This window comes from Barbus barbus (genome assembly GCF_936440315.1).
Source record: "Barbus barbus genome assembly, chromosome: 15".
Classification (NCBI taxonomy): domain Eukaryota; kingdom Metazoa; phylum Chordata; class Actinopteri; order Cypriniformes; family Cyprinidae; genus Barbus; species Barbus barbus.
The window spans coordinates 10,923,610-10,941,010 of NC_136743.1; the positions used below are offsets into that span (position 1 = coordinate 10,923,610).

At 37.6% G+C, this 17,401-nt stretch overlaps 2 protein-coding genes across 2 annotated transcripts; one reads left to right on the forward strand and one right to left on the reverse strand.

Annotated features, from left to right (window-relative positions):
- Positions 1-270: 270 nt before the first annotated feature.
- LOC306881873 (growth arrest and DNA damage-inducible protein GADD45 beta-like) lies at positions 271-2,076 on the reverse strand. Its single transcript, XM_079436210.1, has 4 exons — positions 1,851-2,076; positions 1,641-1,742; positions 1,310-1,535; positions 271-908 (listed from the first exon to the last, which is right to left on the reverse strand). Exons 1-4 carry the CDS (start codon positions 1,901-1,903, stop codon positions 804-806), a joined length of 486 nt encoding a protein of 161 aa, XP_079292336.1. The 5' UTR covers positions 1,904-2,076; the 3' UTR covers positions 271-803.
- A 3,685-nt stretch (positions 2,077-5,761) lies between these two features.
- Positions 5,762-17,068, forward strand: LOC306881828 (microtubule-associated protein 1S-like). The gene is made up of 7 exons (XM_079436141.1): positions 5,762-5,986; positions 7,459-7,560; positions 8,757-8,839; positions 9,192-9,332; positions 9,546-12,666; positions 12,750-12,955; positions 15,886-17,068. Exons 1-7 carry the CDS (start codon positions 5,848-5,850, stop codon positions 16,042-16,044), a joined length of 3,951 nt encoding a protein of 1,316 aa, XP_079292267.1. The 5' UTR covers positions 5,762-5,847; the 3' UTR covers positions 16,045-17,068.
- Positions 17,069-17,401: the final 333 nt, after the last annotated feature.

Below are 17,401 nucleotides of genomic sequence, written 5' to 3' on the forward strand. Positions count from 1 at the left end.
GAACTGTCTGTTGTCCCACAGAACAATTTAAGCCCATTTCTTCCTTATTGTTGTGCTTAAAATAACATGAAATGATAATACTTGACTATAAGGAAGCAAGAATATATTTAAGTAATTTGTTTTTGTTATGAGCTCTGAACTGAAGTCATGTCAGCACATGTGACAATAACAATAGAATACCCTATTAAAGAGACTTTGTTTATCATGTCCAACAAGATGCACTTTGTTTTTAAATCTGGCATAAAAAACACAACAGGAACGGTTCATTTTAAATCATTAAGCATAAAATTTATTTCATAAGAAAAAAGTAAACATTTGTAAAGTTATAAATAACCAAATATATTATTTGTTGTGAATGACATCAGTGTTATGCATAAATAAAAATGAAGACAGGTTCAGTCCTTAAATAGCAGTCTCATTTTAAGGCAGAGCTTCTTTTCCTCTGTAGACCCATTACAATATTGTCAGGTCTGGGTCATGTGTTATTCATTCTCTCCCCACGTGGAGTGCAAAGTGCGGCCACACGCCGCGGTCCGGATCCCCAAGCATCTTTGCTGCATCACAGTCCACTGACCACCCTGGTGCTCCTTTGGTCCCCCCAAAGGACGACACCACCGATCATGCAATATGAGAGGAACGTGGACGAATGTCTCTAGTATCCTCTGAATTCCATAAACATGGAGGTGGAAGCTCCGCAATGGACTATTAGACAGTCCCCTTGAATTGATGAGTATGTCCTCATGACGGTTGAAGGACCACATCAATATTTCGGTTCTCCTCAGCACATTTCAGTGCACAACACCTCAGCGCTCTTGCAGGGCAATGGAGGGCACCCACTGGTTCCTGCAGCGGCTTTCCTTGCAGTAACTCCCCACTTCGTTCAGCTTGAGATGCTCAGCTTGTGGGTTCTATGAGAAGCAATGAAATATTATTAGTATTGCATATCTTTGACAAAAGCTTGTTTGTTACCTTCTTACTTTGTGTTAAGGGTGTGAATTACAGTGGGGGTGGGAGAGTGGGTGTCTTACAAGTAGCCTACAACAGGTCTTTATGAATAGCACAAATACATTTCCAGTTTTAAAACATTTTCACTAGGAAAGTTAGTACGTTTTTTTTTTTTAAAAACCTTTCGCTAAGCTAATTTTCTGACAGCACATTGGCAAAATTGTCATTTTTCATTCGAATATATATTTCAATACCTAATTAAAACACGTTTTAACGATAAAAGCTATATGAACAAACTGCACCCCTTCTCACAAATTTTATACTGCACATGTATTTGTAATATGCATATTAATAGCCTACTTACAGTTACAAGTATGCAGTGGAGGTCTCTTGGTTCGTTAGCGTTGTTGTCAGTGGCCAGAGGCTCCCCGAGGACCTGTGCCAAACGCCTCATGCCGGAGACGCGCACAATGTTGATGTCGATGTCGCAGCAGAAGGCTTGGATGAGCGTGAAGTGGATCTGAAGCGCAACATCATTCTCGTCCTCCTCATCGGTCGCTAAAACGCAGAGGACCACGCTGTCTGGATCCCTGTACAAGTCAAGAAATGCGTTTAATTTAATATGCACTTAGGTTTTTACAGTTTGATCTAATGCATATCAATTAATTATATCGTAGACTGAATAAAATACTTACACATTCATGAGCTGTGCAGACTCGTAGACTCCTACTGTCAGACAGTTTTGTCGTTGTGCAGCTACTAGCAGCTCTTCAAGAGCTTCACTTACAGTCTCCATTCTTTAGAGAAAAAAATATCAGTTTTAACTTTTGAATCCCCTTAAAAATGAAAATAAATATTTCTGAGACTCATTCTTTTGAAATGGTAAGAAAAAACAAGTAACTTACTTTCTGTCGGTGCTGTTGCATCCAACAACTTCTTCCAGAGTCATGTTTGTCATTAAATTATTTTATAATCCAGAAATCGAAGTTTCCTCCAAATAATAGGCTATAATTCCAGTGAAAACGGCGATCTTTGACGGCAGTAGTAATCCACAGAGATTTCGAGTGGTTTCTCTTTCGCACTGCACTAGCTCAGGTACTCGTCTCTACGATACTGTCTCGACTCGTGTTTGACTTGAAGCTGTGGGAGCCGGAGTTTTTATTGTAGGAGAAGCGTAGTAGGCGTGGTTGAAACTGCAGCCGAAACCTCATGCCATTTGGCCCCGGAGGTTTCTATGGAGTCTCCTATTGTGTGAAGTAGTCAACTGCAGTTGTCTTTGTAAGGAACGATCAACGGGCTATTCTCCATAATGAAATCCTGCAGGCTAATTTGTTAAAAATGAAAACGCATGAATATAGATTTTTTTTTTTTTGTCAACTGCAACCCAGCCTACACGAGTTTTTAAATATTGTTAACTTTTAAATTATAACAAATACACGATTATATAATAGGCTATATTATATAATAATATATATGTATATTATTCTTGCATGATGTTTTTGCATAATTATATATTAATTAATTTATTTTACAGTTGGCATTTCTACAAAATCTCACAAAACGTTTTTGTATTCGTTTTTTTTTTTTTTTTTTGCAAAAGACGTTTGCACATTAAATAATCAGTAAAAAAAATAATGCATCATATTATGAACGTATATACATAAGACTGCGACATGCTAAAAAATGCATTAATAAAAATAAAAAAAGTTTAAAAAGTTGAATTTATTAAAATGCATTACTTAACCATCTGTATATATTGACTCAAATGAGAAATACACATTTATTAATGTTTACCTAATTCATTGCTTAATGCAAAATTAATCCAATTCTCATAACTATTTTGAAAAGCATTTATTAAACAGTCATGAGCGCCTGTTACAGTATTTTTTGTCCAGCGCTCCATCTGGTGGCGAGAACTTTACCTTCTCGTGGAGGCCTGAGCACGAGGACAGGAAGGGACATGTGTGGGCATGCCGTGGACCTCAGAAATTAAGATGATCACGAAGGTACTCATTAGGTGATTACATCAAATCAAAACTAATAACTGCATTTACAATTCCACGAACTTCGTTGGTTTCGGTGATAATGGCTAGATAGCATACGCTTAAACTATTCGGTTTTAATGTTATGTTAGTGATAATGTGTTACAACAAAATAAAGAAGAGCTGTGAATCGAAACACGGAGCGGAGGATTACTTGATTGTTAGAGGAAAATCATTATGCATGATGATAATCTGCTCAATCAGGGCTGTCATGATTACATCAGTTGAATAAGATTACTTTAACAAAGTTTGTAGGACCAACTGTTGACGACGTGTTTATCATCTTAATCCTTTATCAAGTGACATAAATATGGCCTTGCAAGCAGAGATAATTAATAGCTCCTCATTTTTGTAAAAAGGCCTCGCTCCATAGAATGATCACAAAGTTAATAGCCTATTATAAAATTAAAACTAAATTCTTGTAGTTCATGTACACAATTTAACTTTAAATTTACAAAATATTTATAATTTGTTAAAAATATAATATCAATATTCATGCACTTGATTAAATGTTTGAGAATTATTCTGACCTTTTTACCTATACTTAAGCTATTTCTTATGTTTTGCAATCAACATCTGACCTATAATGTCCATAAATAAATAAAGTAAATGTAATTTAAGCATTTCAATGTGCTTTCCCACATACCTACGTTATCATTATACATATATAGGCTACTGTACAGTATGATTACATATACTTAGTATTTAGTTTAAGAAATATTAACATGGGATTAAAATGACTGGAGTTTTATTTCTAATGTTTTGAATTAGGTTAGAATTACAAATTTTTCACTGTTCTGTCACCCCAGACATCCATTGCCTTTGGGTCTGTGCCTTACAGGTTGTCTCATTAGTACCCGAAGAAAAGCCACTGGCCCTGGTTACTCTTCATACATGCCCCCAATCATCTGTTCCTCCTCAGCAGATCAATGTCAATATTGGACTTGACCCGCAATCATCCAGACCATGCAATCCTCCGGAGTTTGTCTGTCACATATCTTGAGTAATTTATATATTAATTTTAGTAGTTTAATTTAAAAATGCTAATGAAAATATGTTTCTAAATGGTTTACTTTGATTATTTGCTTAGAACATCAGCCCAAAGGGCCACACAATTGTTTAGGATTTTATTCAGAGGTTTGTCAACCCCTGCTGGTGTGTGAAGGTATTGCACTGATAAAGGCTAACACTAAATATATGGAAGTTTCTTTAAAAAAGAACAACTAAGAAGTTAAATAACACTTCAAACCTAACAGATCAGCATGTATATGTAAAAACATAAACAACAAATTAAAGTTTCCTATAGTTTTCAAACTATATGACTTCAACAATTAAGTAGATCTATTATACTATGTAAAATGCTTTTGGTATTTATGAAAATTATAGTGAAGTGTTACAGAAAAAATGTAGCTTTCGGCGGTTCCTGGGTTTTCAGAAATTTTGGGTGGGATCCCTGAGTCTATAAAAGGAAACACAAAGTTAGAACACAAACTGCATCTGCGATATCAGGCATTCTGCTAATCTTTTCCCTCATAAACTACTTGAAATATGGGAATATGGCCTTGATAAGCATGAGCTTAACGTGTCACTGAGGGTCGTCATCCTGAATTTTGTAGCAGGTGATGTTGAATCCATTTATAAAGAGCAGCTCTTCATCACACCATGAGACCACTGACCATCTTCTGCTGTGGAGACCAAGGAAACTTGTTTGAGCATCATGGTTAGTGGAAGGATCGTCCTTATTGCTGCTGCTTCTGCCCTGTCCTTTATTCTCACAAGCTGTGATGACTCACTTGACAGTTGTTCTTTGGAGATTGCCACAAAAACACAGGAGGAGAACAATTTGGTGAGTTACGCATTTTACCCTTATTTCATGATGGAACACCGGAAAAAGAAATGAGAAGAACCAATCATCTCAAATAATCTCAGGAAATTGATTTAAAATTATAACTATTTTACAGATAGAGGCACTGCAAGAGGTTCTTGAGAAGTTAAAGAACAAACAACTGCCACAAACCGGAAAAAAGTTGAGCTTACTTCCTTCGGTAATGTAGATTTGACACTTTTACACTTGTAGAAATAGTTTTAATCATAATTATGTGACTTCATTCTCTGATAGGCTTTGATTTTTAAGTAAATTTATAAGTTCACTGCACTTTTTCACTTTGAATTGAATCATTTACAAAGAATATAGTTGACAACAAAATGAGTACGTATCGTGACAAGTCAAATGCATGGAAACAAAGACCTTAACATTATGCTGTAATGATTTTACATAGATAATTAGATGTAGGCTACCCATGGGATCATGCGCTGCATTATGTGTCTGTTCATGTACATTGACCACTTCATTATTCATATGTATACTTCTTTTTATCTAAAGTGTGATGCAGGTGAACAGTGTGCAGTACGTAAAGGTGCAAGAGTTGGCAAGTTATGCGGCTGTCCACAAGGAACATCATGCCACTTTTTTATTTTGAAATGCCTTTAACAAGACAAAGGATATCTGGGGAAAAAATAAAAAAAATTTCGCCTTTAACTTCATCCTTTCATATTACTGCAGTGTAAAATGCATGGAAATTTAAAATAAAGTCATCGTCTACTGAATGCTATACTTGTTTTGCTTTTTTGCTTTCCTTATTTACAGTATGTACAGTATATATAATTTGATTGACAGATTAATATGATTATATAGGCTGTTAAATGCATTCCTTAAAAAAAGAAGACATATTTCAGATTTCTGAGAATGCAACAAGGCGATGCTTCGATTGGTCAGCTTCAGTTCCATTCAAATGATCCGCCTGTTCCTTCAATAATGCTTGATTGTTTGTGTATTACATCATAAGAATAACTTTCCAACATGGCGTCGGGTCTAACGGCAGCGATGGACCTGACAGCCCATCCTGGATTCAGCAATGACAAATACTCAATGTTGGTTGTCATCGGTGCGCTCTATAGACCGTATATACTGGACTATATCGTGGTGGAGATTGAAAGAGGTATTGCATTTTTTAAATTTTGGATTAGAAGAAATTAATAATAACACCGTTAATCAATGCTGTAATCATTAAATGAGAGATTACCCTTATCCCTCGTATCTGTATGTTATAGGACAGCTTGCGAGCATTCTGGATATTTCATTCTTTGATTTGAAGATTCACCGGTTGCCTGGTGAATTGAGATGAAACACAATCACACAATAATGTGACTTAATGCGCCAGACAGTATCTCTCGCCTTCAACAATATATGAGAATTTTTAGTTTTTTCATTTATTATTATTATTTACACAATATAGTTCCACAAGCTTTCCTACATACTGTATAAATTAGGGTTTAAAGCAATAATACCATGCTCTGGGACAATATTCGTGCAGATGTTCTCTGCACTGCAGTGTTATAGCATCAAGACAGTAAACATCAAAAATAGGCTTGCGCATCAGCCCTCCAGTATGCGTGCCTACATTATTTGTTTTGCGTGTTGATTAGTGATTATATAGAAATGAATGTATCGTTTAAGTCATGACGTGTTCTTTAGGGTGCCCAACACTGCTCTGCATGTTTGCACTCACCTCAGCGATTGTTTTTTTTTGTTGTTGCTTGCATGTAACTTTAGTGGCCACCATTAACCTGATGAGAATTCTTCTTTAATAACGTGAGCTGTTTTTTTTATAAGCTAGCCAATTAACCAGCAAAAAACCAGCTACATGCTACAAAACACAGCTATATTAACATGGAATTTCCTACAAGACTGTCTAACACATAAGTAACAGTAACAGAGAAGTTTTTTTTGTTACCGTTTTAATGTGACTACAGAAGGCTTTAACGACATGTCAGATATTGACAGATGTGTGGGCAATCAAAACACTGTGAAGAGCCTGTCTCCATGGTAGTGAGCAGGCAAAACAAAATGGAAAGGAAAATTTTCCAACAGTTCACTGTAAAATTAAATAAATAAATAAAATATGGAGGAAAAAAATGTAAATGGAGCAATTCACCAGGTTTTAAATTTGACTTATTATAATATTGTTTTAGTTTATTGTCAGTAACCCCTTCCTATCCATATCAGGAATTATACCTGATTTAACTGCTATTAATGCCAACACTGTTTGATGTTTTCTTATTTCAGTCCTAGCAGTGATGAGTCGGCTTCGTTTTTTGGCCTTAAGAGATGAGAACATGCTGTTCAGAGGCTTTTATATTTCATGCGTACAGTCAGAGACCAGTGCCACAAAATGAGGCTTTTTTTGAGGGCTAGTCAACCAACCATTTCATTTGTCTCTGAAAGCCACATTGTGTCTCATGATGTTTCAGTTGCATGCTGACTGCCGTGCTTTTGCTCTGGGGGGTTAGAAAGCAGTTCATTCAAATCAACATTCATTGTTTTTGATAGTGTCAAAAAAAACATTAGCACATGTTTTGATGTATTGAGTTTACATAAAATTTTACATATATTTGCATTGCTTTAACACAGGTATCCGTGCATGGGATGTGGACCTGACAGTGTGTAATTTGGATGAGCAGCTGAAACTTTTTGTTTCTCAGCATTCTTCATATCAGTCCAAAGACATAAGAGGTAGGGGTTGCCTTCTTTTGGGTTTGCAGTGAATGAAATTAGGTTTAAGTACAGTAGGCTACTCTTTTAAAGAATATCTTTTGGCACCCATTTGAAGCACATGATGTGTGTGGGATGCAGTCTTATGAATTAACAAAGAAGCAACTGTGTAGTTCAGGCCCAGCACAGCTCCATACAGTGTCAGGCATGCACAGTAAATAATGGATTATGGTCATATTAAGCCAATATTTCAGTTTCTAGACATCTGAAAATGAAAACAGGCATATTCCTGTACTGAACGAATCAGGGGTCATGCAAACACAAGAAAAGTAGAAAACGAACATGTATGCATTAGATTATTCAGAATATGCTAATTACCACATATATTGGGGAATTGCAATATCCACTGAGCACGTAAATCTTAATATGGACTTTTATCAGAAAATTATGTTTATATAAATGTTTCTTGCTTCGTTTACATGTAGAAACCCAATAAATGTTAATTACAGCCATTCTGATGTAAAAAAAGGCAGAAGTAGGTTTTTGTTTTTTACTGGGAGAGAATCATTTGTTTATTATCATTTTAATATTTATATTGTGTAATGAGCATAGACATAATCTCTTTATGTCTATGGTAATGAGAACTGTCTAAACTGCACTCAGTTGCAGCTTCTGTACTGCTTCTATTATTCAGTAAAAGTGGTAGGTTGGATAATTTGCTATTTCAGTAGACACAGCAGAAAGACAGGAAGGAAGTGCTTTCTACCAATTGTTCTACCAACTTTGGCTGCTGTGGAAAAACAGTACTGGAACATTTTGATGCAGTAGTTTTGAAAGTGATTTTTGCTGACAAATTATATAGTGGTTTGGAGCTCTAATACTCAAAGAAAACTTTTTACATTTGCATGACTCTGGCTGAGAATTGACTGTCAGCATCAGAACACTTTGAAGTGATGATTTAAAAAGATTCCAGCATATCTAAATATTTAAGCTCTTGCACTGTAGAATAGTGCAGGTTTTTTTCCACTAAAATGTAGTGCAAATTTAGTTGACTTAACTTATTGTGTGTTCATTGTACATATTTTTATTAGTAGATTAGTTGTGCATTAATGTTTGCTATTGAGAAATGCACATATGCATGACATATTTGTGTGCTTGATCTAATTAATTCTAATTAATTAATTAATTTTGTCTGTCTCCCAACAATCCCATCATAGGTCAGAAGACATTTCATTTCAGTTCAGATGTACTGGACATTAAAGTTGTAATAAATCCATCTGAAGGGTTTCTCTACTCTGAGGTGTGTGACTGAAAGGCATCTCTTCTTCTGTTCTTCAATTCCATTTGTTTGTATTACATGACAGTAAATAAATGACATGGGTCACATTACATGTGTTAGGGCTAAAGTTATACAGTGCCTTGGCAATAATAGACACCATAACCAATTCATATTTTTGAACCTGGTTAAACTCAAATTTAAAAAATGAATGATTGATGAATCTTTTTGTATCAATTTGTAATACTTTTCAGAGGCAATTTTTTACAATAATAACAGATTGAAATTTAATTGAAATGTAATATGCATATAATTTTTTAATTGTTAAATATACATTGAAATATTTGTACAATTTATAAATATTTTTGCAATTCAGGTCCACAGCTTGATATCATCCACACCTCGACACAAGTTGCTGGTGCTCACAGGACAGTCTCTTGAGGACTCCGGGGATCTGGTCCTGCACACGGGCCAGTTCACTCCAAATGATTTCACCCAGATCTTTTCAGATGAAGAGGTTTGTCATACTGTAAATGTGTATGCCAATATTTTTTAATGTCCTTTTAATTGTCCTCACATTAGCTATGGATTTGAAAAACTGTCCATCTATGTAATATAATATAATATAACTTTTCTGAGCATTACAAATTATTCTGTTGTACAGCAATATAATATCTGTATTTTTTCATACATTTTACTTCATGCCTTGTTTTCTGTACATTTTCAACAGATTCAAGCTCTGTTAGATTCTGTTAGCATATATGGCAAAGCAAATCTCACCTTAAGCTGCCCTAAAACTGGAAAATGGAAAAACTCTGTGCTAGGGAAGCACAACATACATGACATTATTGAAATTAAAGTGAATCCTCTAATGGTACTACCCAAAATGGGGGGCCTTCAAGAATTCACGGACCACCTTTTTGAGTCCTCGGAGCCACAGTCTCCATTTGACCTCTTAGAGCCTCCTGGCACAGTGGGATTTCTCAAGCTATGCCGTCCGTGCTGTTATGTCTTTCCAGGCGGGAGAGGCGACTGTGCTTTTTTTGCTGTCAATGGCTTCAATGTTTTGGTTAATGGTGGAGCAGATCCACGCTCATGCTTCTGGAAGCTTGTCAGACATTTGGACCGTGTTGACTCAGTGTTGCTTACACATGTTGGAACAGACAACCTGCCGGGAGTTAACTGCCTGTTGGAGAGGAAGGTCGCCGAGCTTGAGGAAAATAAAACTGACTCACAGGAAAAGGAGCAATGGGCAAAGAATCTAATCTCTCCAGAGCTTGGTGTGGTTTTCCTCAATGCCTCAAACAGACTTAAAAAACTTCAGGGTGATCCTAATGTACTACGAAGCAGTGATTTAGCAGCACTTATTTTACAGCATTTGGAAAAACTAAAGATCTCACCAGAACCACTTTTACGCAATTCAAGTGGCTCCATAGAACCAGTCATTTTGTTCCAGAAAATGGGAGTGGGATGTCTTGAACTTTACATCCTAAATCCAGTCAAACGTAGCAAAGAAGTAGAGTCTTTCATGAATAGCTGGCCTGATAATAGTACCAAATCCAAGAGTTTAGATGCCCACCTAACCTCTTTGGTCTCTATATGTGCTTTGCTTGTTTGGCATCCTGCTAACCCAATGGAGAAAATCATCAGAGTCCTCTTCCCTGGCTCTACACCACAAGGGAAGATAATGGATGGTCTAGAGAGACTGAATCATCTAGAGTTTCTCAAGCGGCCTGTAGTGTGCTCCAAAGATTTTGAAACATCAAAATCAGAAAAGAATCCAAAAGTTGCAGACAGTCAAGATAGTCCCAAATCTGGTAAAAATGAATCCAGACTAAGCAATGGTGCTTCAAAGGACCGAGCTCTTCGTGGAGATCTAGAACTAAAAGACAAATCCAAAGGAATAAATAGGAATGATCCAAAAAGTGAGGAAAAGCTGAAAACTGTAGAAAGCAATGTGAAATATAAACCCTCCAGGCTAGTTACAAGAAAGGAGTCTTTGACGGACAGAAGCAATGAAAAAACAAACATATCAGACTCAAAGAAACCAGAAAATGGACAGAAAAAAATGTCAGGTAGCAAGGATTCTTCAACGAGAAGACCACAGTTAGATAGCAAAACCGAAGAGAGAAAGTCTCTTGGGAAAGATATCAAGAAAACCTCCACTGGATTACTGAACTCAAATAAGCCCGGTAATGTAAAAAATGAAGCAAAATTGAACAAACAGGCCGAGGACAAAGCTAAAAACTTTAAATCTAACAAGGAGCAGCAAAATCAGAAGTTGTCAACAGACTCCGAAGATGTAAATTGCTCTATGTCTTCACCAGAAGATATGACAGCAGCATTTCTGGAAATGGATCAAGAGCAACATGAATTACTTGTGAAGAGGCAAACTGTTGACTCTGGGAACCTGAAAAATGTCTTGACGGGTAGTGTACAGTCTCAGTGTAGTAGCATTGTAAACCCTAGCAAAGCTGCAGCATCTGCAAGACCCTCTGTCAAAATAAAAAATGAGCAATCTCTGAATCTAGACCACACTCCCACTGAATATACTTTGCTTGATGGGGCTTTGAAAGAAAATATTTCAACAAATGAGTGTGAGGACATTTGTGTCAGTCCTGATGAAAAGACGTTAGAGCTAACATCCCCTAGATCAGGTCCAAATAGTGCTGGTCATACTCCTTATCATTTGTCACCTGAAGAGACCTGGGCCTCAAAAGATCATAGTAGCTTTGGGGTTAAGATGTGTCTTGGTTCAGAGAGCCAGCAAATGGGATTATCCAAGTTTTCAGAGTCCGGATGCCCTAAAAGTAACCAAGAGAGCATTTCAACTTCTTCCAAAGAGAAGCATTCTAGCTTCCTGTCTCTCAGCTCTTTCAAGGATATAATGCCCGATATATCTCCCACTGTTACCACCACTCTCTCAATGCCTGCGGAAGTAAGTTCACCGCAGTCTACTGAGGTTGATGAGTCATTTTCAATGTCTTTTGAACAAGTGCTGCCAATGGTGAGTGAGTCCACCAACGAAGACGAAACATCCTATTCCAATGGACACCATGTCAGTTCTGATTTCAAAGTAGGGATGTCTTTGTCTTTAAAGAAGCCTCACACTCAGAGGACAGCTCACGATGGTCCAGATGGGTGTCCGTCCGGACCTCAGGGTCCATTGTTTGATACTACCCATGATGTTGACCTCTGCTTGGTCTCTCCATGTGAGTTTAAACATTTCAAACCAGTTGGTAATCAAGAGGATCCACTCTCACCAGGTTTTAATAACACCACTCCATTGCACCTTTCTGATGATAGTGACCACTCCCAAGATGCAGCTAAACCCCTTCCACCTTCATGTTCAGGTAATAAGGCCACTCATCCAGCTCAGGAGACCCCTCTTACTTCTAGCAGTGACTATTTCCCAATGGCAACAGACTCAGATGTACATCCGGGTGTAGTGCATTGCCCATCCATTTCAGCAGACGGACTTCTGGATTCTGATGAAGAAGGTGGTGTCCACCTGCAAACGCAGAACCTAAATGATGGTTTGAATTCTTACAGAGGAAATCACCCTTTGCCAAAGGATCCCCCACCCGCACCTGTGAAAGACTTACCTCCTCTTCCCCCTCAGCCTGGCGCCTGTATGCCTGATCCTGTTAGCGGTGTAAAGTCTGCAACAAAAGGCAGAAAAGCTGCAGGAGTTACGCAGAGGTTAACATCTTCTAGTGTTTCAACACAAGGCACCAAAACCAGAGCTGGAAGTCAGGGTACTTCTGTTAGTGGCTCGAGAAGCAGCTCAGCAGGAGACATAATGGCTAGTCGTAGCACAGGCTCAACTTCTAAAAAATCCACTACAGCAGGTTTGATTTGATCTTACATCGTTAATTTTTGTATGCAAGTACATATTTATTTAGCACTGACTTGTGTCTTGATTCATCAACAGGTAGCAAGGTTGGCACTTCAATATACCTGGACCTAGCTTACCTTCCGTCAAACCATGCAGCTTCCACTGTTGATGTTGAGTTCTTTTACCGTTTGCGATCATCCTGTTACATAATAAGTGGGGATAACACACTCAAGGAGGGCGTGATGAGGTCCATTCTGGACGCATTATTAGAGGGAAAATCTGTATGGCCTGAGGACGTGCCGGTATGTATGAGTATATATATATGCAACAGAATTCAGTTTAGGTGCACTACACAACTCTGGTCTCTCTATCACCATCTGTGGTTAAAGGTGCAATAGGGGATTTTCTTCAGAAACATTTTTTGTTATTCTGGTTGAAAGTCTCTTCACATCCCTATAGCAATCATTAAGTTAAGTGGTCTAAATGTATTTATCTGTATTTATATATTTTGTGGAAGGTGTAGGACCAAGAAATGTTTGTCCAATCAAAATGCTCGGTCCGAGCGTTTTAATTGTCTTTCCTACCTGCCTGTCAACGTATGTACAGGTGCATCTCAATAAATTAGAATGTCGTGGAAAAGTTCATTTATTTCAGTAATTCAACTCAAATTGTGAAACTCGTGTATTAAATCAATTCAGTGCACACATACTGAAGTAGTTTAAGTTTACTTTGAAGTAGTTTACTTTGGTTGTTTTAATTGTGATGATTTAGACTCACATTTAACAAAAACCCACCAATTCACTATCTCAACAAATTAGAATACTTCATAAGACCAATAAAAAAAAACATTTTTAGTGAATTGTTGGCCTTCTGGAAAGTATGTTCATTTACTGTATATGTACTCAATACTTGGTAGGGGCTCCTTTTGCTTTAATTACTGCCTCAATTCGGCGTGGCATAGAGGTGATCAGTTTGTGGCACTGCTGAGGTGGTATGGAAGCCCAGGTTGCTTTGATAGCGGCCTTCAGGTCATCTGCATTGTTGGCTCTGGTGTCTCTCATTTTGCTCTTGACAATACCCCATAGATTCTCTATGGGGTTCAGGTCAGGCGAGTTTGCTGGCCAATCAAGCACAGTAACACCATGATCCTTGAACCAGCTTTTGGTACCTTTGGCAGTGTGGGCAGGAGCCAAGTCCTGCTGGAAAATGAAATCAGCATCTCCATAAAGCTTGTCAGCAGAAGGAAGCATGAAGTGCTCTAACATTTCCTGGTAGATGGCTGCGTTGACTGTGGACTTCAGAAAACAAAGTGGACCAACACCAGCAGATGACATGGCAGCCCAAATCATCACTGACTGTGGAAACTTCACACTGGACTTCAAGCAACATGGATTCTGTGCCTCTCCACTCTTCCTCCAGACTCTGGGACCTTGATTTCCAAATGAAATGCAAAATTTACTTTCATCTGAAAAGAGGACTTTGGACCACTGAGCAACAGTCCAGTTCTTTTTCTCCACAGCCCAGGTAAGACGCTTCTGAAGCTGTCTCTGGTTCAGAAGTGGCTTGGTAGCCCTTTTCCTGAAGACGTCTGAGCGTGGTGACTCTTGATGCACTGACTCCAGCTTCAGTCCACTCCTTGTGAAGCTCTCTCAAGTGTTTGAATCAGCTTTGCTTGACAGTATTCTCAAGCTTGAAGTCATCCCTGTTGCTTGTGCATCTTTTCCTATCCAAATTCTTCCTTCCAGTCAACTTTGCATTTAATATGCTTTGATACATTTACATTTATGCATTTAGCAGACGCTTTTATCCAAAGCGACTTACATTGCATTCAAGTGATACAACACTCTGTAAACAGCCACACCTTTCAGTAATGCCCCTCTGTGACTTACCCTCTTTGTGGAGGGCGTCAATGTTCGTTCTTTGGATCATTGCCAAGTCAGCAGTCTTCTCCATTATTGTGGTTTAAAGAACAAGAAATACTCTGAATTTATACTGTAGGGATGGTCATTTTTGGGATGATGATTTTTGAAACTCAAATGTAAATATTCTAATATTTTGAGATACTGATTTTTGACTTTCATGAGCTGTAAGCTCTAATCATCAAAATTAAAACAAAAAAACTTTTGAAATGTTTTACTTTACATGCAACAAATCTAAAATATATGAAAGTTTCACTTTTTGAAATAACTTACAAGAAAAAATGACACGATACGTCATCAGCGCATTAACATATGCTATGCAGTCAGAGCGAGAATGGCAGGCAAACATCAACAACCCAATCTTCCTTCCTGGTATTGTAGTACTTTTACTAACTGTGCTATAGAGTTTTCTCACCGGTGAATGACACATGATGTAGCCCAACGGTTCCCATTTTTCAGTGCCCCCCGCTCTGCATATTCTTCATGTCTCGCTTTGTTAACACACCCAATTCACATAACCAGCTCGTTAGAAGAGAGCTACATGCATAAACTGTTTTCCGATTGACATGATCCCTACACAGTGTTCATTGCTCCCTACTCCCTGAGCAGGGAAGTTTATTTCACTTCGGAACATTCATTCACGGATTTACTGCAGCATCTTCACACACAGACTAAACTTACTAGAGAAGTGTGACATAATATACAAAATTATAAATATATAAAATTTTAATTCACATCTCGCACACTTTAATGCCCTTTGTATGAAACATATACGCTTGCTTTGAGAATATCATGGCAGAATATCTGGTGATGTCCACTTCGCAGGGCACTTACTGTATGACTTACGGTCCAATAGAACAAACGTCAGGCGTGATAAGATATACATATGAAATGTGCAGAGCGGGAGGGCATGAGGACTGTAATTGGGAACCGTTGATGTAGCCTATTGTAGCAATTTAATGTTGTCTCTGCCTGGTATTCTGCTCTTTGAACGTATGTGCGTTCAGGGGGCGTGGCTTTGCATGGCGATTGCAGGGAGGGTGGGACGTTCGCTTTCAGTGCTATCAGGCTAAAGTTAGCATTTTCTGAGATCTCCTACTGCACCTTTAATATATAAAAATGCAAGTAATTTTTTTATGTCTAGCCACTTTCTTATGTTTTGTATGACACTTCTACACGGATAGGTATACCTGTTGTTGCCTGAGAACACCATATAACAGCATAGCAGACCCTAAAAATTCTGTAATGCACCTTTAAAATCTTCACATTTTTAAGGGAATACTGTCATACACTTAGTCTGTATCATCTTCCAGGTGACCCTGATTCCCACGTTTGAATCACTGATGATGCATGAGTGGTACCAGGAAACACAAGAAAAACAACGGCAGCTGGGAATTACAGTCCTAGGCAGCAACAGCACTGTGGCTATGCAGGAGGAGACATTCCCTGCTTGTAAAGTAGAGTTCTGCTAGAGGGACAGTAATGACACATGCTTTACATTTACCATTTGTGCATCCCATTCTTATTTAAAGTCACACATACACATTTTTACGACTGTAGATTTGTATGTGCTTGGCAGATGCTTTATCAAACTAACATTGTGTTTGTGAAAGATTCCTTAGCAGGTGGCTGAGGCCTAAAATACACAGTAAAATCACAAGTATTAAATCAACACCCATAGATGTATTTACTCTAGGAGTATAACTGCACGGGTTAATTATTAAGAAGAGTATTTACTAGATTCCCACTTTGCAGAAATAGTTGTAATTAAATACTGCAAACTTTTAACATAGCCCAGAGTTAAAATCAAATTGCATTGTCACATTATACCTGTGCATGAAGACCACTAAAAACAGTCATTCAGACAGATAAACAAATTAGCTGTGCCAGCGGAGGTTAGATTAAGGATGGCACAAACATTTCTATTTCCATTGTCCATACAGATCAGATCACACAACATGATTACAAAGAGAGCTATTTTTATACTTTGAGATTTTTTTACTTTGTTTTGGGTTGCTCTTAAAGGATGGTATTTAAGCCATTTCCCAGTCCCTTTGACTGTTTGGGTACCAGTAGCTTCACACTAAGTCACACAAATATTGTATGAATGCAGTGCACTATAATAGAATATCACTACGAAATCTGTAGAAATATGACGGCATGAAACAGATATTTTAGTTCATCCCATTTGGAAATGAGTGGTAGAAGTACCAAATGCTTGACACACCAAATATACAGTAACTACAGTGCAGAGGCTCTAATATTTACCGTATGCCTACTGTGTTTCTGTTAAATACTGACTGCTGTAGGGCATACTGGCCTTTATTCATTTATTTTTTAGATGCATCTCCTTAATTCAGCACTGTAAAAAGAATGCTAAGTTTGTGGGGTGCAAAAGAATTTTGAATCCATGTATGGCAACACTCACATAGAGGAAAGTGTGTATGCATATATGTAATATGAATTATATGTATTAAAACATTAAAATGTCATTGTAAATGCTGTGATGATTCTTTGCCAGTATACGATAAAACAAACACACTATGCATAGAGACATGATTACTGAAAACAATCAACCAATATGGTAGATAGAGTTGATAGAAACAATCTAATTATATAAATATATTTCATTCAGTACTGAAAATTATCACAAAAAAAAGTTCTGGACTGTTTTACCAAATATATATGTGTGCAGAGTACGTTAGCTTAACAATGTTAACGGTAAATTCTGAAAGAATCTATTGTAAATGTTGGTTCCCCTGTGTTTTGTAGCCCAATTTAGATCAGTGGTTTCTGCCTAATTTGAGCATTTCAAATCAGTCACTTATG